Genomic DNA, 26,943 nt, shown 5'->3' on the forward strand with positions numbered 1-26,943 from the left:
GGGCTTCACCGTGTCACCCGCTTCCACTACAGAGAACCACCAAGCAGGCGCCGGCTGCTGAATCTTCTGCCTGGAGTCTCTTGGGTCTCTTCAGGTATCACTGGGCAGGTCACAGGACCGTATGGATTCGCTGCCCGAGGCGGCTCACGGAGACTAGGCGGGATGGGCAGGAGGGGTGAGGACTCAAGCACAGTGGAGGAAGGTCCATTTCACTGGCAGGCCGTCAGGGACAGGCAAAAGGCAAGCACCTGGATTTGGACATAGAGAACAGGCTGCGCGGGCTTGCCTGCTGGGGCTCGGGGGAGCCCCCAAGCTGGAGGCGGGCGTGGAGGGCATCCGTGGTTAACAGAGCCCTGGGCACAGGTGGCCGGCTGGGGTAAGTGCACGGACGGAAGGGGCCTAGAGCCCACCTTTTACAGAGCATCTGCCCAGCTGGGCCACGGGACCTCCTGCCTGAGTACACCTGGTCCCACTGGCATGGGGGCCGATGTCCAGGCCAGCATGTATGGGGCCCCCCTTAACCAAACCACACCTGCCAGAGGCCAAGAGCAGGATCTCCCCCGAGATATCCGAGACTTGGCCCAACCAGCACGCCGCCCCAGTGCCCGACAGAGCTCCGCTCCCCAGAGCAGCCCCGTGACCAAGGTCTCCTCAGAGAGGGAGCTGGGCAGCCTTTCTGCTCAGGGACGGCAGGGCCTGCCGGCCCAGCCCTGGCCCTGCCGGCCCAGCCCTGGACCTGCCCTCTTCCTGCCCTGTCAGGGCTAAGTCCATTCACTCCTTCATTCAGCCAGTATTTAGTCCACGTCTCCCATATGCCTGGCACCTACGGGGTGCGCCCTGAGCTGACCAACAGTGGCAGAGAGAGACCTCCCCCCCGGGCTCTGAGAGACAGCACCCCCAGAAGACCTGGTGGGGTGGGCTTCCCTGAGGAGCTGACATTTTCAGCGCTGCAGAGAGGTAGCCCGGTGGACTGAAGCTTTGCGGACTGCCTCTGGGCACCTCCGGGCAATCTCGCCCACTCCAAGAGCTGGGTGCAGGAAGGCCCCTGGATGGCGACGCGCTGTGGCAAGCGCTGCCCACATGCAGCAATGACCACCGCTCTCCATCACTCACACGCACAGACACACATACACACGCACAGACACACACGCACACACGCATGCGCGGAAGACTGTGGCCCTGGAGACTGCGGACACACAAGGACTCCGCCTGCGACCTCCTGGAGGGCCAGGGGTCCTCTGTCCCGCTAACCGCTGTTCCCATCACACAGACATCCCTGTGACTAAGCCAAACGGCTGACACACCAGGGAGCGGCCGACTTCCGGCCGCCCGGCGGAGAGCGGCTTGCACGCGGCGCGGGGCCAGAGGCGGTGACGGCGCCAGCCGGGAGCGCGCCGCCGCCCGGGGGCGGGGCCGGCGGTGACGTCGAGGGAGGCGGGGCCACGTCGGCCGGGGCTGGGCGGGGCGCCGGGCGGCGGTCACGTAGCGCAGGTTCCCGGGCTGCCTCAGCGCGCGCGTCGTCGGGTCCTGCGTGCCGGTCCCCGCCGTCCCTCGCCGTCATGCCGATGTTCGTGGTGAACACCAACGTGCCCCGCGCCTCCGTGCCGGACGGGCTCCTCTCCGAGCTCACGCAGCAGCTGGCGCAGGCCACGGGCAAGCCGGCGCAGGTCTGCGGGGAGGGCCAGGCGGGGAGCGCGGCTCCGGGATGGGGCCCCGGGCCGGGAAGGCGGGCGGCTCCGGGATGGGGCCCCGGGCCGGGAAGGCGGGCGGCTCCGGGATGGGGCCCCGGGCCGGGAAGGCGGGCGGCTCCGGGATGGGGCTCCGGGCCGGGAGCGGCGGGGGCGCGCGAGCCGGCTGACCGCGGCCCCTCGCCCGCAGTACATCGCGGTGCACGTGGTCCCAGACCAGCTCATGACCTTCGGGGGCTCCAGCGAGCCCTGCGCGCTCTGCAGCCTGCACAGCATCGGCAAGATCGGCGGCGCGCAGAACCGCTCCTACAGCAAGCTGCTGTGCGGCCTGCTGACCGAGCGCCTGCGCATTAGCCCGGACAGGTGCGTGGGCGCCGGTGGGCGGGGGGCGCGCGGCCCCGGCGGCCCCCGCACGGCCGGCTCAGCCTCGCTTCCTCCCTCGCAGGATCTACATCAACTTCTGCGACATGAGCGCGGCCAACGTGGGCTGGAACGGCTCCACCTTCGCCTGAGGGACGCGCCACGGGTTCCCAGGGCCCGCAGCCCTGGCGCGCACGAGTTTCCCGCCCGCCCTGCCCCCACCAACCCCGCCTCCCTGGAAGGAGCAATAAACGGTGTGGAGACGCCGGCTGCCTCGGCTCTTTTTGGCTTGCAGAGGAATCGGTGCAGGGCGGGGCCGGTGAAGGTGGAACCGAGGCCGGGACGTGTTATCCCCGGAGTCTGCAGCCTAGCTTTCCACGGCTCAGCCCCCAGTAGAGGGCCCTCACTTGGTTGGCATCTTGCCTGCACCCAGACCCAGGAATCCAACTCAGATCCAGAACCCTCCGTCCCCCCTCCCCACCCCGACCTCCCGCAGAGGCCCAGCCACCACGTGGGTCGGGGCTGGCGGGGGGAACAGGGGGAGGGGTCAGAATCCCAGTAGAGGCTCGGAGGGGAGGAGAGAGAAACCTGGGCTCCGTCGGGGTCGCTGCCTCGATGCCGCCGCCCGCCTCAGTGTCGCGATTTGGGAAATCCCCCTGTTCTGGAACTTGGGAACCATTGTCTGGTGTGGTGGCGGGGGAGGAGCCCGGAAGGTGGAGTTCCTGACGATGCCGCCCAGTCCACCCCGGGGCCCCTGGGGCACAACAGTTTCCTTTGAGAACAAACTCGTGGTTTGGATGCCATTTCAGATCTCAGGGTACAGCAGCTGTCCGAGCCTCCAGGTGGCTGTTAGCCCCTGTCGGATAGGAAGGTCTCGGCGCCGAGGGGACAGTCAGGAGCACCAGTGCGCCTGGGGTCTCCTGGCCTGGGTAGGATCCCTGCTCCAAGTGCAGGGGCTTGCTCCCTTGTGGCCAGGCCAGTTGCCTTTGGGCCCCGCCTGGCCGCAGCTCCTTCCAGATAAGAAAAGGTGCCGTCACTCAGCTGTGGGCACAGAGACGGCCTCCCCCTGCCTCATCAGCTCCAGTTCTGGGGCCTCCCCTATGGACTCGTGCTAGCCCTGAACCTCAGCCCCTAAGACAGACAAGAACACCCAGAGAGGTGACTTAAAATTCCACGGAATTGAAGTGAATTTGGTTTTGGAAGCTGAGATACTGGGGGAAGGGTTTCACTGCCTGGGCAGGCCTCTGGTGCTGGGAGTAAGGAGCACGCCTGACTTTGAGCCACAGTGGCAAGGGCCCCTTTATGCACATGGCCACTCCGGCCCCTCGGGCGGCTGCCGATGGCCCAGCCCATGTGGCTCCCCGCAGGCAGGGGCAGAAAGCTCCAGGTGCCTAGTCCAGGCCAGTAGTTGAGGACAGGTCAGAACAACCTGGTTCACTGGCACTTTCCACTGGGGCAGCCTGCCAGGGCCAGCTTGCTCCCCTGGACACACCTGAGGGCTGCTCTCCTTAAGTCCAGACCATAGCTGGGGAGGGGGGAAGCACTCCATCCCCCAGCCCCCAGTCTGCTTGCTGGCCATGGAGAGTTTAACTTCCAGGACAGCAGAGACAGTCTGGACCTTAGAAAGGAGGAGTCTAGAGGGTGTGGCCTGTCTGAGGGGGTCGTTCTCCCCCCACAGAGGTCTTCAGGCTCCCCTCGGCCTCGTTCTATCCCCAGTAGAGGCAACGGGAGTCTCAAGGTCTCCAGGCTGGGGCAGGCGTACTGTGGCTTGGCTCAGCGTCCCCAACTTGGGTATGAACTCCCGCCAGCCTGGCCCAGCGCCCGTGATAGGGAGAGTAGGGATCTGGGTCTCAGAGCATCTCATCCAGCTTCCTCATCTCACAGCTGAGGACCTGGTTCTGGGCTCGGGGGCGTCTTGACAGACTGCCTCCTCCCGGGGTCCTGCCTCACGCCCCCCACCCCCCACTGCCCCAGCTAGGACTCTCACTGCGGCCATGCAGGGCTCCCCAGCTGCAGGAGTCTGAGGGCCCAGGCTGAGCGCCTGCTGTCTCAGGGAGAGTGGAAGGACTTGGGAGAGCGGAGTGGGGCTTGCCGCCGGAGCCTCTGGTCAGCTGCAGTGTTGCATGGCCAAGGCTGGTCAAGGACCCACATCCGTGGCCACGCCCACTGCACCCTGGGGTTCTCCGGAGGGAACCACTGTTCCTGCCGCACCCCGCTCAGGCCATCCCCGTCTCCCTGACCTCACTCCCCGCCTCACCCTGAAGCACGGGTCCACTGCCCCGGACAGCCCGTCCCTGCCCCCAGAGCCAGCAGCTGCCCTGGCAACAGGGGTGCCAGCAGCCTTAGAACCGGCAGCAGAAACTCATTTCCAAGGAACACATCACATGGAGGCGGGACAGACGGGGGTGGGGGCGCCGGCTGCTGCCTGCTCTCCGCCATCGCTCCAGTGCTGCCAGTTGTCTTGCCAGCGAAGACCCCCGGCCTCCAGGGGGACCGGCCGCCCTCCGCCCCCGTTTGCAGCCTGGCGCCTCCGTTCCTCGTGCACTGAATGCCCTCCCCTCCTCAGCCCCAGGAGCCCCGCACAGCACCTTCTAGGATGCACTCCCAGAGGCCTTGACGCCAAGGAAGGCCCTTCTGCGTCAACCTAGGCCCTGAATGCCGCTCCTCCCGGTCCTGTGTCCCCAGCACCTTCTGAGCAGCTGCACCAAGCTCCGTGATCTTTGGGGCCAGCAGCCCGGAGGCCACTCGGGGCTTGTCCACTCTGGACAGCCTAGCAGCCTAGGTCCCCCCAGACCTCCCTTGTTCCCTCCTGGCTCATCCCACTGCCTTCTCTCCAGCCTGAGACCCCTGCCTGAAGGCCTGCTTCCCCTGGGAGCCTGACCCAAGGGGCTCTGGAGTCAAGTGCTTGCGGCTCCCCTTCTGGGCCTCAGTTTTCCCCATCGATGAAATGAAGGAATTCCCCAAACATCTTTCCTCCGTATTCCCCAAGCCGCGGAGCTGTCCCCGTCAGCCTCAGCAGCATGGGCACTGTGATTGCCAGGGACGCTGAAGGTGCCAGCAGGGTCTGCGCCTGCACTCAGGTCTCAATATTATCTGGGGGGCTCTGCGGATCCCAGAGCTCAGGACGACACCAACGTTTCTGGGCCAGTGAGCTCCTCCTTGACACTTTGCCCCACTCCACACCAGGTGCTGGCCCCCAAGATGGGGTTTGGTGAAGCTCTCTCCTGCCACTCAGCCCTTCTTTCCAGTTGAGCAAAGCCAGCTTCCAGCCCTGCAGGCCTCACAGCAAGAATTACAGAATGAGCTGGAAAGGTGGGGTGGCGGAGTGGGGGTGCATAGGAAGGCTCCACCAGCCGCTTCCCCCAGATTCACCGTCCTGGTTGACTGAGTGCGTCTCCCTTTCTGTGTTTGAAGCCCGTGTAAGAGGGGAAAATAAGAGACCACTTTCCATAAGCTGGCGGTGTCCCCTCGCTCCTGGAGCCCTGGCTGCCAGCCAGGGACAGCAGGGTACTCTCGTGGGTCCACCCCCAGACAGGGCTCCGAATCCCAAAGCTACAAATGGGAAGTCTCGTGGGGGCGACCCCATGACAGGATTTCTTGCCTAATTCTGCTCTTGTTTTAATAGGGGACATGTGTCTGGGGCTCAGAGTATTCCAAAGATCCCCCAAGAGAAAGCTCCCTGCGGCCACCCCCTCCACAAAGGCCTCCAGAGGCATCTTTACACACACATAACACCCCTCCCCCAACTTTTGTCCCCCACAAATGGTAGCCTATTCTAACGCTAGTTTGACTTTGCTTTTTTTTTTTTAAGTCTAGCTCAGCTACTTAAGCAGCCCTGGTCAGGACTGTTTGGCCTCGGTCCATCCCTCCGCCCTCAGCTCCGTGCTGTTGGCGGCCACGCTTGCGGAGGTGTATCTGGAGGATAGGTCCCTAGCAGGGTGAGTAGGTCAAAATCGACGTTGTGACCAGATGTCCCTCCTAGAGGGGGCGTCTGCAGCCCGGGGCCTCCCCACCTGTGGGGAAAGGTTTTCTCTCCTTATGAGGCGGGCATGAACGGCCATTCCTGGTACCTTTTCAGGAAAGCGAGTGCAGTCCTCCAGCCCGTTTTCCCACTGAGTGGTTTGTTGTGTTCAAGCTCTTCGTGTATCAGAGTAGCTAACTCTGCTGGGAGTTGCAAATGTTTTCCCCGGCTCGGGCCCGGAACTCGGCCGGCCCGAGCGCCACGGGGACGAAGCCCTCTCGGGCCTCAGTGACGCTGCCAGCAGTGGGGAGGTGTCTCCCCAAAGTCCACAGCTACCAACTTGGCTTGTAAGTTAGGGCGTCTGGTGGCAGCCAGCCCCCTCCTCCTCCCCAAAGGCCTTCTCCCTGCCGCTGCTAGCTCAGCGAGGCGCGGCAGGGCGGTGCCCGCCTGAACTGTTACTCTAACTCACGACCCTCAGCGGTGGCACACATTTCGCTGTGGCTTTGCTGAAAAGAAGACCTGGCCAGTCAAACAAGCACTGTGACGGGGGCGTCCCTGGTGGTCCAGCCTTCCAACACGGGGGCGGGGGTGCGAGGGCTCAATCCCTAGCAGGCAGTCTGGCAACAGGACTGCGGCCCACGAGAAAATGGCGTGGACTCTGCAGGGTCTGCCAGTGTTTCCCCAGGAGAAGCCCAGCTTCAGGGAGCGAGTCTCTCCTCTTTTGCTCTCTGATAATTTGGAGGATACTTCTCTTGATTCTAAAATAAGCCCGTATTGTCCTTGTTCAGGGAGAAGTGAAAAGACCCTTTGGGTTTCAAGCCTATAAAGTTCGAGTGAGCCCCCAGTATTCCGCCCCAGAAGTGGGTCTGAGGGGAAGGGGCAGGTACCAGACCCCCTCCAGGGAGGCGCATGGCTTCAGAGAACACGAGTGACCCTGCCTGCCAGTGCCAGCGTTTGGGGCGGGGCTGCCCAGGCGGCCCTGCCCCCCAGGAAGCAGCGGGGTCCAGGCGGTGCGTCAGACAGCAGCAAAGAGCCCAGGCCTCTCCCCCACCAACAGCAAAGCACCACGAGAGCTGAGCGCTCACGAGGGTTCTGGAAGGGAGTCTGCAAAAGCAAAACCTTCCATGAAGGGCTGATTCCTTGCTGAGTGGCTGGCTGCCAGTCGGAACAAAACACGGCGACGAACCCGACAGGCAAGCCCAGGTTCCACCGCCATCCCGCGTGTAGATAAGGGTAAGGGGCCTGATGATGGTGGTGAGGTAAAGAGGACAGGAAGGGCAGTCACAGCCCTTGTCCTGTTACGTCAACAACCCACGTTTACCAGACAAGCAAAATAAAGAACGCTGAGGTATAGTGAATGTTGGTGCAAAAACACTTTCCAGAACAGGCTGTGACTTCACAGATACCACACCGAATGTGACTTCAAACACGCAGAGAAGGCAAGATGAGAGGTGGGGAGGAGGGAGACAAGCAACAATTGCTGAGCTCATCGCTCGCATCAGGGAAGGAAGCCGAGATGCGCTGAACTCCACAGGGAAAACGAACACCCAGGGGGGCCACTGAAGGGCCCCATAGTCTCTTCACTTTCCCCCAGTCTGCCCCACGATTCCACACAGTCCCAGTAGAAATTCCCACAGACTTGGGGTGGGATTTGATCACCAAATTCTAACGTCTATGAGAATCCAAAGGGTCAGGAGGAGCCAAAACATTTTCAAGGCGAGGGACCTGCTTCGATGCCAAGATTTCTTATCAAGCGCCATAAGTGAGGCGAAGTGAATCAGCGCAGGGCAGACATCTGCACACACGTGTGGGCCCAATGCAGGGTCAGGCAGAAGGGAACAAAATCCGTGTGCAAGAACCCCGGGTCAGCGACCACCAGGGCCTCCACACGCAAGAAAACAAACAGTGAATTAAAGACACAAAGGTCACAGAAGAGCATATCACCTTCATGACTTCTTCAGTGAGGTGCAGAAAGCACAGATGACTAAGGGAAGCGGGACACATTTGATCTTATTAGTAAGATCTCACGACGAGTCAAAAGACGTGCGGTGAGAGGTTCACGTTCAGATATCAAAAAAACCCAAAAAACCGTGCTACAAATTGGTGACAGACAAACCAATAAAAAATTAGCAAAGGACTTTATAAGCCTCTTCACAAACGGAATATCAAGTGGGAAAGATGTTCGGCCTAAAGATGAGAGGAAGGCAGTTAAGGCACCACAAGCTGCCACCCCTACCCGTCCTGGCGGCGGTGATGAAGCCCCTGCAGCTCCCCGCCCAGACCCCACAGAAACCCGGAGACCACCCAACAGCCATCGAGAAGGGCATGGATAAATAAAGCGCGGCACATTCCTGGCACCCAGCACGTACGGCCGGGCAGCGCCGTGGGCGAGCCGCAGGGACACGCGCCACCTCGGACCCGGCCCTTTCGGGAGCTTACAGTTCCCAGCCAGTGAGCTGCAACCAGCTTGTTCCGACCCCCGGTGAGGCGCTCGGACCCTGAGGAAGGCCGGGCCAGGCTGCCCCTCCCAGGGACAGCGGGCCGGCCCGCCGCGCGGAAGCTGTGGCGACATCGTCTCTCACTCTTGTTACGAGCATCTGCGTTGCGCCTGCTCAGGTGCTATGCATTTGGCTGTGTGTATGCTATACTCGGCGGTCTGTGTGGCCACCCCCTGCACATCCACGGAAGGGAAGCCGGGGAAGGCCACGAAGACCGCCACGTGCCATGCTGGTGACCCTCCGGCCCCCACCCTGCGGAGGCCTTGCCTGGCAAGGGCTGCCCCCTGGCTGCCTCCTCCCAAGCCTAGCCCTGGCCTCCCTGAGCGCCCAGCCGCCACAGGCCTGCAGAGGTGGGGTGGTCCCTTCGGGGTGCGTCTATCCCACAGCAACCCCCCACCGCCCGCCTCCACCTGCTGGCGTGACCCTCTGGGCTCCGTGTGCTCAGCCCGCTTTGTGGCATGTGCTGGGACCCCCACACTATGGCCAAAGCCCCCCAAAATGGAATTGGAAGAAAGCAGTGGTCTACACAGGCCCCTCGAGCCCACCACCTTGCACACTGGCGTCAAGCTTTGAGTGGACCCCAGTGGACCCCACACAGGAGCCCAGGTGAGGTCTGAGGCTGTGGGGATGGGTGCCACGGGCCTCGGGGGCTGGGTGCGGGCCACACCTTGGCGGTGCCTTAGCTGACACCCAGGCTGTGAGGTCTTTGATGGGGGGAGGGGTGCTCGTGGGTGGGTGGGTTTGTGAGCCGTTGGAGGCCTCACTGGGGCTCCAGAGAGCTTCACCCTTCTGGGTGGGGGTGGGGTTCTCCAGGGTCAGTTTAACAGGGAGGTGCTGGCCCCTTGAGTTTGCCATCAGAAGAGGGGCCATGGAGGGCTCGCCTACACCTTCTAGAACATTCCTGGGTGAGGTCTGGTCCCTGGGGCGGGGAGCCCAGCCAGCCCACCAGTGGGAACTCACAGCAACATCACCGGCAGAGAAGAGGGGCTGAGACAGAAAAACAACTCAGGAGGTCACTGCCCACCAGAGGCTGGCACAGCAAGCAGAGGGGCCGCTCGGGAGCTGGTGGGCTGTGCGGGGGGTGGCGGGACAGGATGGTTTGCAAAGCCCGCCCCGGTCTCACGCTCAAAACAGGAGCAGCGAAAGAAGGAGAAAGAGGGGTGTCCCCAAAGGAACATGAGGACAGGCTGGGACAGTCAGAGACAGGCTGGGCAGAGACGCAAGGCAGTGAGCAGCCAGGCCCACAGAGCACCTGGGCCAGAGGCGCTCCCTGGGGGCGGGGGCCCAGGGCTGAAGCTGGGTACGCGGCCGGCCCCCTGGAGCCGGGCAGCACAACACGCCGGCGGACGGGACCTCTGAAAGAGAGGCTGAGGAGGAGCCGGGCAAGCTGGGCAAGCTCTCGGACAGGGGCACCGAGCCTGAGAAGCTCTGGGAGCATGGGATGGGCTACCAAGACTAGGGGAGGGGTCCCAACATGGGGGTGAGGCCTCGGGCAGGCCTGGCTGGAGGCCGGCCCGAGGAGCTGGCGGCGGCAGGGAGTGGAGCCCTGGGGCTGTTTCAGCGGCGGATGCTGTGACCACGCTGGCCTCAGCAGTGTTTCTTTCTCTTGCCTGGGAGAGCCCAAGGGACAACACCTAGAGGAATATGTCAGAAATGCTTAAATGTCTGGGCCAGGAAGCCACGAGAAAGGGCCAGGAGGAGGGGAGGCCCTGGATCCAGCAGAAGTGGCCGGCCTCTGTGCGGTGAGGAGCCGGCCGGGCGGCCCCGCTGGATGATAGCCCCCACGTGCCCTGCCCTCGGCGCGGGAACCCGCTCTGGGCCAGACGATGGACACTAGGCAGAGTTCAGTCAGGGGTGGCCAGAGGGAAACGGCAAGTACAAGGTTCCGAACATTTGGAAGGAGGAAGTTATCACAAATGAGCTCCGAAGGCTGGGCCGCCCACGGGGTAGGGTTTATGAGCCCGCAGGAGTGGCTCAGATGGACTCAGAGGAGGCGGAAGGCAGAGAGCCTCCAGGCCTGGCCCCGTGCGTGCCCGCGAGGCTAAGCTCACCCTCTGCTGGGGCAGGACCCCCAGGGGTGGGGCTGGGCCGGCATGCTCCTTCCTGCCCACTCTCTATCCATTTCCACCCAGACCTGGAGCCAGCGGGAAGAGGGGTCCACACGGGGCTCAGCACTGCAGATTCTGAGGCCACGAGCAGTCTGCAGGTGGCGGGCGGGGCACACGCGACAGGCTGGGACCATGCGGAGGTGTGGAGAAGGTCCGGGAGCCCTGCGGGTGGCTGGGCAGCACCATCCCTGGACAGGGAGCACCTGGCCACCAGGCTCCCTGGGAAAGGCTTTGGGCTTTAATCCCCCTGACCTTAGATTTTCCATTTTTCTTTCTTTGAACTTTAACCCAAAAGGGCAAAATAATTTAATTTTTTTGATTTGCATTTCACCCTAGGAAACTCAGGACAGAGGGTCAGTTTCTAGGCTGACCCTTTATTGGGAGCATCTCTGTTGTTTTATCTCCTTGCAGAACCTCTGAGCCAAATTTGGACTCGGAGGTTGGACCTAATTCAGGATGGGAAAGGGGAGGGAGAGAGTTCTGGGTCTGGGGTCCAAGGTGTCCTGAGAGTTCACTGATGTGGGTTCCAGCCCATCGTGAGGCGGCTGATGTGGGAGGTTCTATAAACCCCCCCCATAGGGGGATGAGTAGATTTGGGGCCTGCCCCCATCCCTGGGAAACAGCTGAGGCGCCCGGTGGCCCCTGGCTTCCCATCGCGTCCAGCCTGCCACTCTGTTTGGGGAGCAGCAGCCGCATCGCTGACCCATGAACTTGGGAGGACAAAGGGGGCATCTTCCATCCGGCTCCCTCAGCCTCTCTGGGGACCTGGCCTGCCCTGCTGCGCGGGTGCCCGCGGCCCTCCTTACTCCCGTTGCGAGTGAAGCGGAGCAAAGTGCCCGGCAGGTGAGGGTCTCTGGGCAGCGCCCCAGGCCCCAGGCCGGCTGCTGACCGGTCCTCCCGCTGCCTTGCCATGGCCCCCCACCCCCGGCCGCCTCCTCCCCCTCTTCCATGCTGCACAGCCCCTCTGACCACTGTCGCCCCCTCAACCCGTTGTCACCCGTTTTCTCTGCTGGAGACGAACCCCAAACTATCACTTCAAGTCAGCTTGTTTGGTTTCTTAAAGGGGTCTCTCTGCACACACCGACAGAGGCAGAATGTGTTCAGGTCGCGGAGGCGACAGGGAGCAGGGCGGGATCAGAGGGGCTAGCGCCAGGTACCAGGTGCGGAAGACCATCCATTGTGGGGGGGGCAGCAAGCCGGCCCTGTGCCCACCCCACTGGGGCCCACCAGCCCCACCCCGCTGCCCCCTGTGGAGGTGGCCCCCTGCTCCTCACGGCCCGGCCGGGCCCCACGGCTGCCCGATCGCTGCTGTGCCGACTGTCGGGCCCCCCAGCCTCTGCAGCCCCAGGGCTATGCCCCTACAGCCCCAGGGCTATGCCCCTACAGCAGCCCCTCTGTTTTCCAGGCTTTTTCTGCAGCCTGGGGAGCCGCCCCCCTGCCCCCGAGCTCGGGCCAGGGCTCTGGTGGGCAGCACAGCTGCTGCTCCACCTAAGGCAGGGTCAGCCTTGAGTTAAGGCCCGAGCGCTTCCCCTCCCAGGCAAGGCCTCTGGGGCCTGGGTCTGGGGCCCTCCGGGGCTCCTGTCCCCCTTAGCCAGAGGCTCTGCAGCGCGAGTGACCTTTCCCAATCTCCAAAGCAATTTCCCTCGACGCTACCTCGTGTTATCCTCACAACAACCCTGCGAGGGAGGGACTAGCAACCTTACTTTCAAGGGGAAACTGAGGCCCAGAGAGGTAACGCAGGCGGCCTCCCCAGTGTCACACAGCACGTCAGCGAGAGGACCGGCGCCTGTTCCCACCCCACCGCCCTCCCCCGGCCCCCCCTCCGCCCCAGCCAAGGCCCACTCGCCTTTCTTCCCAGTTGTCTTCTTCTACCCTTCCCCTCCCGCATCTCCCCGCAAACCCGGCCTGTCAGTGGACAGACAGGTTAAGGGCAGCTGGCCTGGGACCTGACCAGGTCCTCCCACCCTTCTGTTCCTCAGGAAGCGGCCTGCGGCGCAAGGATCAGCTTGACCAAAGCTGCGTGTGGACAGGGTGGGGAGGGCCCCCAGGAGAACTCTGCTCAGGGCCAAGGACCCTCCCCTTGTCCAGAGGAGGGCTTTGGGGGGGCGCCCACAAACCCAGGAACTTCCCTGTGTGTGCTGGAGGACAGCGGCGGAGGGGGCAGGAGGAGGAGCAGGTGTGACCCCACGAAAGGAACGAGGCAAAATTAGAGGGAACCGGTGGCTTGGCAGTGCAAAGGTGCCCGCCCATCTTCCCTTGAACTCCGGCCCCGCCAACAGCTGCCATCGCTCAGAGCCGCTCCCTCCTGTTACACATCCCCCGTGGGAGTAGTCAGGGGCACTTGGGGTGTGGCTACGGGGGAAGGTAAAGGTGGTGGATCACTAATGTATGGGTGGAGTGGGATATGTCCATGTGCTTTGAAGTCACTCTTGTGTCTGCTGCTTTGGCACATAAATGGCTTCTGGGGACACGCTTACTGCTGAAGGAGAGGTGGGGGAATCCCCTGTTCCCTGCAGGAAACATAAAATCATGGTCAAAATGAAAGGTGAATCAGAGTCTGCAGTCAAAAAATATAGGGGGAAGAGGGAGTATTTGAAAGGAGAAGGTATGTCTGGCAATTAAGAAAAACGTCAGGGGATTTTGCTTGAGTTTGTGATGTCTGTGGTCCTCATTTTTAAAGTTTGTAACTTCTCAATCTAGATAATTGCTTTACACACATATATGTATTTATTTATGTAAAGGTTGTTTATCATTTTGAATGTGTTGACAACGACCCAGTTTTTCTGTTCAGCTTCCTTTTCCAACCAACTCTTCACTCAAGACTCAAAGTTCCCCAGTGTTCACGGGTGGGACCCTTACTGGCTCCCCGGTGGGCTGTTCAGGGCTCTTTTCTCCTGCTGGGGCACCAGCTGCTCTTCAGGACTGAATACCCCCACCTAATGCGTGTAAACTGTAGCGTGACCTGAGAGCTTCCTTATCCCAAGCTTACTGGTTTCTGCAGGAATCCCTATCCCCACGTCAACACAGCAGGAAACTGAGGCCAAGGCCAACATTAAGGCAGAAGGGGGTGACAGGGTTGAGAAAGACAGCATGACAGGCAGGGTGAGGCAGACAGCTGTGCTCTGTCCCAAGGCCATTCCAGTCGGTGACAAAATAACGGTCTCTAACAGATTCCCTGCCAGGGCCCTCCCCAGCCACAGCAGCCTCCTTCTGGAACCAGAAATGCCTTGGTTTCTATGGTTTCATTCACAGGCCAGCTTTGTCCTACTTAAGCAGGAAAGCCAAAATGTCTTGCCCAAGATCACTCAGCTAGTAAGTGACAGGTCCAGGATTTAAATCCAGGTCTCTGGGCCCAAAGCAGGGCCAGGGGGAATGGGGGTACATGAGGGCCTACACATTAAGCTGACCTGGCCCGGCTAGCCAGTGGTGGCAGCGGGCTCCAGCCCCTTCCTTCCCCCAGTGGCTCCACAAGCCACATGGACTGGCCTTTCAAGTAACTCATCCTTGCATTAGAGGGCCCACACCCTCTAAAAGCACTTGCAGGGTCTCACTAGGTCTCCATATAACCACCTCTGGAGAGGGGAGAGCTGCAATTGTTTTACAGATGACAAGGCGGCCTCAGAAAACTTTGGGGAACTCAACAATCTGTGATGTTCTCTATAATGTGCGTTCCCCCCTTCGCCCACAGGGGCCGTTCACCTAAGGTCACAGCAGGTTCTATCAGAAGACCACCAAGGTCCTCCCTGAGGGAAATGAGCTGGGACCTCAAGGTACCCGGGCAAAGGATGAATGGAGCCTCAACAAGATGGTGGGTGGGTGGGTGGGGTCCCCTGTGAAGTCTCCTATTGACAAGAATTACCGAAAGGGTTCTTGTGCAGAGCCCCTAGTCTTAACTTGGTCCACCTCACTCAGAAGCTGCAAAATGGGACTGGGCGTCAGGACATGGAGTTCTCTTAAAACCAGTGCCTAGTTCTCACCAGGATGGACTTCATGGTGCTCTCTCCCCTTTCCTCCCATTGGCATTCCTTCCTTGCAATCCCTACTGGGCATCTTGTCCCTTCCTCTTTCCCCTGCTTAACCCAAAGATAAATCTCTCACAGGCAGAGGGAAGTCAAGGCGGTTAGATCTCTAGGCGCCAGAAAGGGCTGTGTTCAGACTTCCAACCACACGTGCAAGCAATCCACGAGGACCCTCCCTGCTCCACAACCGGCGTCTAGACTCCGGTGTCCGACCTGCCCGCTCCCCTTTCCCTGACCATTCTGTCCCTCCTCTGTCGTGTGCGTAAATATATTCTCTTTCCAACACTGAGTACGGGTCTGCCACGGTGTGCTCGGTGATAGGGCGTCTCTGGCTGGGGCATGATGACGCTGTGAAATCGGGTCTCCTACAGTTTGCTCAGTGATGTGACTCCGCGAAACCTGCCTTGCCCGGAGGCCCGCCCCGCCGTTTCTTCCTTCTTCTCCGTTGCCCTGCACCTTCCGAGCTCGTCTCCCCTCCTCTTCCTCCCCTCGCTCTGGGACACCCTGCACAGCTCCCCTCACTCGACACGGCCTGAGACGCCGCACTCCCTCCCTTCGCCCCAGGCCCCTCTCTTCCGCTTCTACGCCTCGCTCCCGTGTGGTTTTTCCCGCCCTCTCCTTCCGGGCTTGGCCGCCGCCGGGCAGTAACCGCACCACCCGCAGCCCTCGAAAGCCCCGCGCGCAGCGGCCGCTCGGGTCTCGGGACTCCAACGGCCCAGCGCGCGCCCAGCCGCCCGTCGCCAGGGCAACCCACCCACATCCCTCTCTCCCGGCAAGCTCCGCGCGCCGAGCAGCCCGCGAGGCGGTGCGCCGGCCCACTCCCGGCGTGCTTGGCGCGCGGGGCGGTGCTCTGAGGGGCGGTGCTCTGAGGGGCGGTGCTCTGAGGGGCGGTGCTCTGAGGGGCGGTGCTCTGAGGGGCGGTGCTCTGAGGGGCGGGGCTCTGAGGGGCGGGGCTCTGAGGGGCGGGGCTCTGAGGGGCGGGGCTCTGAGGGGCGGGGCTCTGAGGGGCGGGGCTCTGAGGGGCGGGGCTCTGAGGGGCGGGGCTCTGAGGGGCGGGGCTCTGAGGGGCGGGGCTCTGAGGGGCGGTGCTCTGAGGGGCGGTGCTCTGAGGGGCGGTGCTCTGAGGGGCGGGGCGAAGCTGGCAGCTCCCGGCGTACTCCGCGCGGCAGGGCGCGGCGGGACCGAAGGCGACCGCGGTCCAGGCGGTTCCGGAACCCCTGCCCTGGCCGCACCTGCCCGCGGGGCAGAGTGAGGTCTGGTAAGATGCGGCTAAGGGGCGGCATGAGGCTCACGTCCAGGAGAAGGATTATCTGACGTCATTTTTGGTTCTGCAGTGACCTTTCTTGTTAATACGTTGTTGTTCAGTCGCTAAGGCGTGTGCAGCTCTGCGACATCATGGACTGGAGCACGCCAGGCCTCCCTGTCCGTCACCAACTCCCAGAGTTTACTCTAACTCATGTCCCTCAAGTCGGCGATGCCATCCAACCATCTCATCCTCTGTAGTCCCCTTCTCCTCCCGCCTTCAATCCCTCCCAGCATCAGAGTCTTTTCAAATGAGTCAGCTCTTCCCATGAGGTGGCCAGAGTGTTGGAGCTTCAGCTTCAGCCTCAGTCCTTCCAATGAATATTCAGGACTGATTTCCTTTCGGATGGACTGGTTTGATTTCTTGCAGTTCAAGGGACTCGAGTCTTCTCCAACACCACGGTTCAAAAGCATCAATTCTTCAGCGCTCAGCTTTCTTTATAGTCCAACTCTCATATCCATACATGACTACTGGAAAAACCGTAGCTTTGACTAGACGGACTTTTGTTGGCAAAGTGATGTCTCTGCTTTATTAAAGAGAATACGGTACAAATACTTGCTCATCCCCGACGACGTGGGTCAGGCTTAAGTGAAGCTCTCAGGGCGCTTCCACGCTCAGGAATCTGGTGTTTGCCATTTGATTCCTGTTTATAATTGAAGGAGGTCAGGACAGCCACCCCCAAACATGCTGCTCTGGCATGTTGACTATTTTGAGTCAGATACTTGAAAGACTCTGATGCTGGGAGGGATTGGGGGCAGGAGGAAAAGGGGACGACCCAGGATGAGATGGCTGGATGGCATCACAGACTCAATGGACGTGAGTCTGAGTGAACTCCAGGAGATGGTGATGAACAGGGAGGCCTGGCGTGCTGCAATTCATGGGGTCCCAAAGAGTCAGACACGACTGAGCGACTGAACTGAACTGAACTTGAAAAACAGCAAATGCAAGAAAAACACTGACTTTTCTTTCATTTTCTTAAAACCAGGAGATGAAATTGCTATGTGAAAAAAGTTCACGTCTTTTGCCCAGTTTTCTCTTCCATCACTTTTTTTTCTTACCGATAGATTCTCAGGCCGGTTTTACTGGAGATTTACATTTTTAGGAGTACACCTGGGGGCTTTTCTTGCATGTCCTCTCCTGTGGCCTCTTCCTGTCGTTTGTGGAGATGGTGAAAGACAGGGTAGCCTGGCATGCCGCCATCCACAAGGTCGCAAAGAGTCGGACACGACTGAGTGGCTGAACAACTTCTTCCTCCGCGGCTGAAGCCCAGCAGGGCCTCCAGAGCCCACACTGCACGGTGTTCAGTCATCACGGAGCCTTCGCCCTGCTCTGTAGTCAAGGGCTCCTTACGGCCGACAGTGAGTCCAAACATAGACGGGCAGGGAATGGCCCCTAAGCGTCCGAAGCAGCACAGATGAACACACCACTCTTTCAAGTTTCCCTTGCATACGTTTCTATTTTCTTTTTTTTGGCTGCACCTTGGGCATATGGGATCTTAGTTTTGGACCAGAGACCAAACTTGTGTCCCCTGCAGGGGAAGTTCAGAGTCTTAGCCATCGGACCAGCTAATGCGGGAAATGCCCACATTTCTATTTTCAGTGGAGTGACTTATTTTCTTATATGTGGTGTGGGGTGGGGCGGGTTGGGGGCTGGGGAGGCTGTCTTCCAGGGCTCCCCACATGAGAAAGAAAGAAAGAAAAGGAAAAGAGGAAATGCCTTCTGGTCCTGTGCTGTGTGCACAGGAAAAGAGTCTTGTTGGAGGCAGGCTGAGTCTGGAAGTTGGTGAAGCCGCCAGACCATGGCAGGGAAGGGGATGGGGGCGGTCCGGTGGTAAAGACTTTGCCTTCCAATTCCTGTAGGTTCGACCCCTGGTCTGGGAGCTAAGATCCCACATGCCTCTGGGTCAAAAGACTAAAACCTAAGACACAAGCAATATTGTAACAAATTCAATAAAGACTTTAAAAATGGTCTGTATCAAAAAAAAACTTAAAAAAAAAAAAAGAAAATCCAGCGACCAGATGCTCACTGGGGCAGAGGCCAGGGGGTGCAGTGTCCTGGCTGGCGGCCCAGCCAGTCATGGGGAAGTAGGCTTCGGGAGAACCATGCATCGGACCCAAGTGGCGAGCAGGCAGGAGGGAGGCACAGGGATGGATCTTGACCTCTTTCTAGACCTGTACTTGCCCCCCTGCCATGCAATCTACATTTTCACCAGGAAGAATGGCCTGTGGAGCTGGCACCACGGGGTGAGCAGAACCAGGTGGGCTCCGTGGAGGGGGTACCCGGGGGCCAGACCCTGCACTGAGCCTCTGCTGCACTCTCTCTGCTCCCCTCTCCCCCAGGGGAGCACCTGAACCCCGAATTCCTGGAGGTGAACCCCGCGGGGAAGGTGCCTGCCCTCAGGGATGGGGACTTCCTGCTGGCTGAGAGGTAAGGCGCCCTGCGTGTGAGGCTCATCGTTGCCTGGAGGCAGACAGAAGGCTGGAAATCTTTCCTGCAGTCCCTTCCTCTTTTGAGCTAGTCCAGCTCAGAGGGCAGGGACCTGGACCAGGGGGCTGCTTTGGGGCTAAATCTGGGAGCTTCAGAGCGGAGGGCATGCTGGCCACCCCCTAGGCCTGCACAGCCTGGAGGCAGCCAGGAAAGCCTGAGGCCCCAGGGGAGCCCCTCCCCAGATGCCCCAGCACAGCCTTTCAGAGTCACAGGGGCCGGGCAGCCTTGGGGCTTCACTGCGCTCTGAATGCCAGTCCCCTGTCCTCACTCTTTGCCCGCTGGCAGGTCCTGAGCCTTGGGCCCCAGCTTCTCTTCTGTAAGACAGGGGAGTAAGGTAACCACCTCCCAGGGCCTGTCGGAGGATGGAGACCTAGCCTAGAGCCTACAGGCACTCAGGAGTGGGGGACTTTCCTGGGGGTCCGGTGGCTAAGACTCCCCACTTCCACTGTAGGGGGCTGGAGTTCGATCCCCCGGTCAAGTAACTAAGCTCCCACAGGCTACTCCCCCATGTGGCCAAAAAAAAAAAAGGAGTTGAGGTCCCCCTGAACCCCTTCCCCAGACCCTGAACACCAGGCATAACTCGCCCAGGAAAGGAATAAGGCATGCGTGGCTGGTCTGCCTCACCCGCCTGAGAAGGGCCCCTGACCCAGAGAGCTGGGCTCTGAGGCAGAGAACAGGCTGGAGTCGTGGCAGGGCGTGCTAAGCATCCTAAGTCACTTCAGTCTGGTCCCACTCTTTTCGACCCCATGGAGTATAGCTCCTCTGTCCATGGGATTCTCCAGGCAAGAATACTGGAGTGGGTTGCCATGCCCTCTTCCAGAGGATCTTCCCGACCCAGGGATTGAACTCGCGTCTTCTACACTTCAGGCAGGCTGAGCCGCGGGGGAAGCCATCATGGCAGGGAGATCTCTGACGCCCCCTGCCAGCAGTGTGGCCATCCTTTTATACCTGAGCCGCAAATACCAGATGGAGGCACGCCGGTACCTGCCCAAACTGCAGGCCCGCGCCCGTGTGGATGAGTGCTGGCCTGGCAGCACACGGCCATCCAGCAGCCCGCCACCAACAGCGACCTGCGTGAGGTGAGCCTCCGTGCCGCAGCCTGCAGGCTTGGGCAGGAGCTGTTTTTTTTGGCTCCAAAATCACTGTGGCTGGTGGCTGCAGTCCTGAAAGCTGCTCTTCCAAGGAGACGCTTGCTCCTCGGAAGAAAAGTTACGACCAACCTAGACAGCATCTTAATAAGGAGAGACGTTACTTTGCCAACAAAGGTCCGTCTAGTCAAAGCTATGGTTTTTCCAGTGGTCATGGATTGATGTGAGAGTTGGACTATAAAGAAAGTTGAGCGCCAAATAATTGGTGCTTTTGAACTGTGGTGTTGGAGAAGACTCTTGAGAGTCCCTTGGACAGCAAGGAGATACAACCAGTCCATCCTAAAGGCAATCAGTCCTGAATATTCACTGGAAGGACGGATGCTGAAGCTGAAACTCCAGTACTTTGGCCACCTCATGCGAAGAGCTGACTCACTGGAAAAGACCCTGATGCTGGGAAAGATTGAAGGCGGGAGGAGAAGGGGACGACAGAGGATGAGATGGCTGGATGGCATCACGGACTCGATGGACGTGAGTCTGAGTGAACTCCGGGAGTTGGTGATGGACAGGGAGGCCTGGCGTGCTGCGATTCATGGGGTTGCAAAGAGTTGGACACGACTGAGAGACGGAACTGAACTGAGGACCCCCGGGGGGTCCTGTCTTCTTCCCCAGGCAGACATCACTAATTTATGACGTTTCATTATGTCCTTTCCACACAGAGCAGCGTCACTATTATATGTCCTTTGGATCTTATCTTGGTGTATTATTATTCTGTCTTATTGGCAGTTTCAGACAGCTCCACAGTGTGGGTTAAACCCTCTCCACCCAGTCACCAGTCTCAGAAATACCAATGCGTTCATTTAAGAGTACTGCCAGCATCTTTCTGGCCTTTCAGTATCCAACTTGCCAGAGATGGAGTGAAAATGCATAGCTTTTCTCAGAGCCTGAATGAAACCTTGGAATCCTGAACACAAAGCCCCAGAGGGCCTCACTGATAAGTAGCTGCCAAGGGAGGGGTGGAAAAGAGCTGGGAGGCTTCCAGGGCCCGGAGATAAGCCGCCTCCCCTCTTCTTGGCCCAGTGTCTCCTGCCCCTCTTCTCCTGGCAGCCCGTGGATGCTGTGCAGGTGGAGCAGCTGCTGGGGAAGCTGACGCCCGCTCTGGGACACCTCGATCAGGAGCTCCTGGCAGCCAGGCCCTTCCTGGCCCCTGGGCAGGTCTCCCTGGAGGATCTGATGGCATTCACGGAGCTGATGCAGGTGAGGTTCTCCTGCACACTTGCCCCGGGGGTGCTATGGGCGCAGGCTGAGCCCAAGCCCCAGCTGCCCTGTTTCCCCAGCCCGCTGCCGTCGGCTGTAACCTCTTCCGAGACTGGCCCCGGCTTGCGGCGTGGCAGGCCCATGTGGAGGCTGCCCTGGGCCCCGAGCTCGTCCAGGAGGCCCACAGGTGTGTGCTCCAGCCTCAGGAGACCCAGGGGGACCCCCAGATGGCCCAGAAGCTGGCGCAGCAGGTGAAGGAGCAGCTCCGCTGAGGGCCGGCCATGCCCCTGTGGTTTGCGGGCTGCAGTAAGCGTGCTGTGTGCCCGTCACTAGCCTCCAGCCTTGCTCTGCTCTAGTCAGTGGGCTCTCCCGGTTTCTAAACGGTCTGGGAATCTCCCCAAGTCGAGCAGCTCAGAGACAGCAGCACTCAGGCCTCCCGCGTGACCCTCCTCTGCCTCTGGGTGCTGGGTCCAGGTGCCTGGCTCTCGGGCATGGCTGGTCCCAATCCAGGCTGGAAGCTTCTGAGCTCCTCTGTGACCGCTTGAGTCCCCGCTGGTGTCACCCAGTGCCCTGACAACCCACCAGCTTCTGGTTTCTTTCTCTGCGCCCATTTCTAGCCACAGTTCAGGCTAGACACCCCGCGCCCCCCCCCCCACTGCTTCTGGAACCTATAATACCCCTTTGGTCACTTTCTGCCGTAAAGGCCTGGCCCCAGGAGTTCCTACACTGAAGCCCCTCTCAGACACGGGCCAGGGGCACACACATGCGTGCCCCCAGGGAAGGGAAGGGCAAATTCGTGGGTCTGTTCGCGAGCGTCCTCACAGCCCTTCCCGCTGTGAGCATTCCAGGCTTCTGGGCCTCATGGCGACACCAAGAGAACAATGAGTTCCAGAATGCAGGGCGCCGGGCCTGGGTGGGCGGGCACGGGGCCAGGGCACAGGCTGCAGTGGGCTGCGTGCGGCTGGGCGTCTGCCAGCCGCGGTGGGGCCCAGCATGGGCCTGGAGCTCTACCTGGACCTGCTGTCCGCGTCCTGCCGCGCCGTCTACATCTTCGCCAGGAAGAACAGCATCCCGTTCGACTTCCAGTTTGTGGATCTGCTGAAAGGTGGGCACCTGCGGCTGCCCGGGTGGGCTGGGTGCCAGGGCAGACAGGATGCTAGGTGAGGGGTTCACAGAAGTGGAGGCAGAGGAGACCCGCCCCTCACGCACCCTCGCCACGCCCCACCCAAGTGCACAAAGGGCAGAAAAGCTTCCCGGTGGGGGCATTGTCCGCTCTGTGTCTGCCCCACCCGCCTTTGCCGTTCCCCCGCAGATTCTTCCTCACTGTGATGAACGGGGGCGGGGGGTGGGGCGCAGTGGGAGCAAGAGGGGTCCCCGGGCTCTCACCCAGCGCACCCGCCTTCTCCGCTGCCGAGCAGCTGCCGATCAGGGCGGCCGAGGCCACAGGAGCACGAGTACTTACTCCTCACGCACCTGCTCCCTGGCCCCCGACCCCACCCCACCCTGACCCCCGCCAAGTGTTCAGACCTGCCCAGGGTGACTCCCCGGGGCCCGGGTCTCCATCACCGCCCCGACCGCAGAGGGGGCTGCAGAATCTCCACTTGCAGAGCCTGGAGGGGGCGGGAGGCCTGGAGCTGGGATCCAGGCCCCCAGGGCTTCTGTGGACTCACAGGCTGTGGCTTTGGGCCCAGAGCTGAGGGTGAGGGCTGGAGGCCTCCAGCTTCCTGGAGCCAAAGGGCCGCCCTGGCGGCAGGGCCCGGGAGGGCGGCAGCGCGCTGGCCTGGCCCCTGTGAGGCTCCCTGGTGTGCCTCCTCACCTGGGGGCAGCGTGCTTCTACTCTGGGGCGCAGCGTCCCCTTCTTGGGAAGATGCACCAAGAGGCACTGTTTCTGTCTTGGGGTGCCCCGGTCTCTCGTCCCCGGGGTCTCAGCAGCCTCAGAGCTGCCTGCCCCTCTCAGGTCACCACCACAGCAGGGAGTACATCGAGATCAACCCCCTGAGGAAGCTGCCCAGCCTCAGAGACGGGAAGTTCATCTTGTCCGAAAGGTAACTGTCTTCCCGGTGCTCGCACCCTGAGTCTCCGCTCCTCCTGGGGGAGTTTCCCACCCGGCCCACCTGTGCTGCTGATTGCTGGCTTTCTTTTACGACGGGACAGTTCACATGCACCGAGGTAGAACAAGCGCTAGAGAACCAGGGGCGTAAGGAACCCAGGACCCACCCCAGCTCTGTCGGCGGTCCCCTTGGGCTCATTGTGCATCACCTGGACCCCGCTCAGCTCCCCTGCCTCCTGGCCACCCCATCCTTCACCTGCAAACGTTTAGGAATGACCTCCCCAGGGACTTCCCCACGTGCTCTGCCCTGTCTGAGGCCACCCACCAATACCCCCTTTCCCCGCAGGGCCCTCACTGCTGGGGGTGGGCTTGACTGCCTTTCCCGAGGCCTCTGGGCTCAGCCCCCTCCAGGAGGGCAGCTGGGGGCCTCTAGCGGCGCCGGGTGGCCATCGAGCAAGGGCGGGCCAGCCTGGGGAGTGCCCTGACTGTCCTCTCTGCAGCGTGGCCATCCTTTTCTACCTGTGCCGCAAGTACAGCGCCCCCTCGCACTGGTACCCGCCGGACCTGCACATGCGCGCCCGTGTGGACGAGTTCATGGCCTGGCAGCACACGGCCATTCAGCTGCCCATGAACAAGATACTCTGGTTGAAGGTGAGGGGGCCCACGACTGGGGCTCAGGCAAGCATCCCCCCCACCCTGCTCTGAGCCTCATTTCTGCAGCTCCCTCTCCTGCCCACCTTACAGAGCTGTGGGGGGTGTGACACGGACCACTGGGTAAGAAAGAGCCTTATAGCAACGAGGGGAAGGGCACCCGGGAGGGGCTGGTGTCACTCAAGCCAGGATAGGATTCAAGACATTTCATTCTGAACTGGAGGGATCAGAGCTGGGAATTCCCCTGCGGTCCAGTGGTTAGGACTCGGTGCTGTCACTGCCGGGGCCCAGGTTCAGACCCTGGTTGGGGAACTAAGATCCTGCAAGCCTCGAGCTGTGCAGGGGGAGAAAAAAAAAAAAAAGTGAAAGGGCCCGTAAAGACTGTCATATTTGAAGATGACAAATAAGCAGTCCACGTGCCCCTACTTCTTATGCTACACCTGTGGCAGACATGACCAATCAGTCACAGGACTCTCTCCTGCTGGGACCTCGAGTCCTCCCTTTTTGTTTTTTTAATCTTTTATTAATTAATCTTTTGGAGCTGTGCTGGGTCTTAGCTGGAGCACGCAAGGTCTTCGATCTCTGTGGCAGCGTGGGGATCTTTAGTCGTGGCACATGAACTCTTAGACACAGCATGTGGGATCTAGTGCCCTGACCCGAGATCGAACCTGGGCCCTCTCTTCATTGGGAGCTCAGCGTCTTAGCCGCTGGACCAGGGCAGTCCCTCACATCCTTCTGAACAAGGGCCCCAGGCGACTTCTACCCACCGGAACTGCCAACGGAGGCGATGGCACTTTACGTCCTTGGTACTGTCCACCACCTCTCTCAGCAGGCAAGGGTCAGATGGGGCCTCCAGAGGCCTGGAGGGTCAGACGGGGCCTCCTCTCCCTCCCCTCCCCCACCCCGGGCAGCTGCTGATCCCGATGATCACGGGCGACGAGGTCCCAGCTGAGAAGACGGAGCAGATGCTGGCGGAGGTGAAGAACAACCTGAAGCTCTTCGAGGAAAAGTTTCTGCAAGACAAGATGTTCATCACTGGGGACAACATCTCCCTGGCCGACCTGGTAGCCCTGGTGGAGATGATGCAGGTTTGCAGCGGGGGCAGGCGGCCGGGGCCGACGAGGGGCTCGCCGCAACCATAGCTTGCGGAGAAGCTGGAGAAGGCGGAGCCACGCCTGGGTGCCTGGCCTTGACCTGGGGCGAACCACAGGAAGCCCACGTGTTGAACCAGGGAGGATGGTGGTCGTTAGTGCTTCAGGAAGAGTCCTACCTGGGGATGGGAGCTGGAGGGTGAGCCTGCTCAGTCAGCCAGGGTCCCAGGGGCCTCCTCCTCCCAAAGGACCCTCCAGGAAGAGTCCAGAGGCTTCCAAAGTGTCCTTCTGACCAAAGTGCCCCTCTTTTCCAGAGCTCCAGTCAGGGCAGTTGGACAGGGCCGCTCCCTGGCTTTGGGCCTAAGGGTCCATCTGCTCTGCAGTGGGGGACACTTCTGGGTGGGGGACATTCATGCAGCTTCTGTGTGCAGGGGAGGGTGGGCTCTTCTGACCAAGCTGGTGTGCAGGATGGAGTTGAGACCCTGGCCAGGATGCACAGTGGCCACTTTGGTCCTTGGTCAGTGGCAGTACAGACCAGTACAGGGAGGAAAGAAAGTCCCAGTTTTCCTGTCCCACGTGGTGCAGTCCCCTACGCTTCAGCCCACACCCACCCCAGACATCGTGGGCTCATGTTTCTTAGGCTGCGGGTGGGTCTCTCATCGCAGTTCCTGTGCTTGATCACAGAGGGAGGTTCAACACAGGGAGAAATAACAATTCCTCCCACCTCCGTCTGGGGGCAGGGGGTTTCCATGGAAGAAGGCAAGACCCCTGGGAGGTTTCACACTGGAGAAGTGGGAACCCCTGGGTCACAGGCCCCTCTGAGAGGGACTCAGGAGCCGTGGAGCAAGACCAGCGACAAGCGAGCCACTCAAGGTCCTCCACCCCCACCTCCATCTGTTATATGACCTGTGAGCCCTGGCCAGGCCTCGGAGGTCAGCAGGCTCACTGGCCGCAGGGGCAAACAGGGAGAGCCTTGCGGCTGTAGGCGGGGCCCAGGTAGGGCTGGTCCACAGGCTGACCATGCCTTCCTCTCCGTCTGTCCACAGCCCATGGCTGGCAACCATAACGTCTTCCTCAGCAGCGCCAAGCTGGCCGAGTGGCGCATGAGGGTGGAGCTGGCCATCGGCTCCAGTCTCTTCTGCGAGGCCCATGACCGGCTGGTGAAGTTGGCAGAATGGGACTGCTCCACGCTGGACCCGATGGTCAAGGAGAGGATCTGCAATTTGCTGCAGAAGTTCAAGTAGAGGCGGCCCACCCTGCGGGCCTGGCCGGCTCAGCCCCCGGAACCCCTTTCCTTAAGGGAGACGCTGAAATTCACTGCTTCTTTGCCTAATAAAGAACTGAAACAACTCCCGTGGCTCCCGAGCCTGAGATACGCCTGGGGCTGGGTGGCAGTCGTGAGTCCCCCCAGCTTCCAAAAAGAACTGGAAGATGAAAGGTTACACACGAGTAAACTATCAGTGTGACAGCTGATGACTTTAGTAATCACCTTCACTAATGGATAGAATAATGAGATCGGGGATCCTGCAGGAAATGGAGGTTTGAGCCACATTCTGACATTATCAGGGAACTTCCCTGGTGGCCCCGTGGCTAAGACTCCATGCTCCCGACACAGGGAACCCAGGTTCCATCCCTGGCCCGGGAGCTAGATCCCACGTGCCACAACTAAGAGTTTGCTTGCCCAGACTAAAGACCCCTCATGCCACAATGAAGATCGGAGATCCCACTTGCTGCAACTAAGCAATAAATATTTACCTTGCTGCAGCCAAGTAAGTAATATAGATAGTTTTAAAAAACTAAACCCATCGGCCTGCCGGCTACACACAGCACAGCACCCGCAACATAAAATGCATGATCTTCTAGAGAGCACATGCAGTATTCTTCAGGACAGACCCTGGGTGAGGTCATAAAATAAATCCCGAGAAATTTAAACTGACTGAAATCATATGACGCGTGTTTTCTGAACACCGTGGAATGCAATGAGAAATCAATGACAGAAGGACAACTAGGAAATGAAATGCTTTTAAAAATGCATTTAAACAACCAATGAATCAAAGAAGAAATCACAAGGGAAATTAGAAAATATCTTGATGAATTAAGCACACAACAGACCCAAACTTACGGGAGGAAACAGGGCTGAGAGGCCACTGAATAGCTGTGAACGCATACAGATCTCACCCGCTCCAGCACTCATGCCTGGGACGGAGGGGCCTGGTGGGCTGCAGTCCATGGGGTCGCTAAGAGTCAGACACGACTGAGCGACTTCACTTTCACTTTTCGCTTTCATGCATTGGAGAAGGAAATGGCAACCCATTCCAGCGTTCTTGCCTGGAGAGTCCTGGGGACGGAGGGGCCTGGTGGGCTGCCATCTATGGGGTCGCACAG

The 26,943-nt window shown here is 60.3% G+C and overlaps 3 protein-coding genes across 3 annotated transcripts; all 3 read left to right on the forward strand.

Moving 5' to 3' along the window:
• The first annotated feature begins 1,443 nt into the window (after window positions 1-1,443).
• MIF (macrophage migration inhibitory factor) lies at window positions 1,444-2,308 on the forward strand. Its single transcript, XM_052654933.1, has 3 exons — window positions 1,444-1,667; window positions 1,879-2,051; window positions 2,134-2,308. The coding sequence occupies exons 1-3, from the start codon at window positions 1,560-1,562 to the stop codon at window positions 2,198-2,200; spliced, it is 348 nt and encodes a 115-aa protein (XP_052510893.1). The 5' UTR covers window positions 1,444-1,559; the 3' UTR covers window positions 2,201-2,308.
• Window positions 2,309-18,084: 15,776 nt separating this feature from the next.
• Window positions 18,085-21,038, forward strand: LOC128062145 (glutathione S-transferase theta-1-like). Its single transcript, XM_052654484.1, has 5 exons — window positions 18,085-18,157; window positions 18,277-18,364; window positions 19,354-19,498; window positions 20,617-20,766; window positions 20,847-21,038. Exons 1-5 carry the CDS (start codon window positions 18,085-18,087, stop codon window positions 21,036-21,038), a joined length of 648 nt encoding a protein of 215 aa, XP_052510444.1.
• A 721-nt stretch (window positions 21,039-21,759) lies between these two features.
• LOC128062415 (glutathione S-transferase theta-4) lies at window positions 21,760-25,802 on the forward strand. The gene is made up of 5 exons (XM_052654888.1): window positions 21,760-21,871; window positions 22,724-22,811; window positions 23,317-23,467; window positions 24,379-24,555; window positions 25,605-25,802. The coding sequence occupies exons 1-5, from the start codon at window positions 21,760-21,762 to the stop codon at window positions 25,800-25,802; spliced, it is 726 nt and encodes a 241-aa protein (XP_052510848.1).
• The last annotated feature ends 1,141 nt before the right edge of the window (window positions 25,803-26,943 follow it).

The sequence above is a fragment of the Budorcas taxicolor genome, chromosome 17, assembly GCF_023091745.1.
Source record: "Budorcas taxicolor isolate Tak-1 chromosome 17, Takin1.1, whole genome shotgun sequence".
In the NCBI taxonomy this organism is placed as follows: domain Eukaryota; kingdom Metazoa; phylum Chordata; class Mammalia; order Artiodactyla; family Bovidae; genus Budorcas; species Budorcas taxicolor.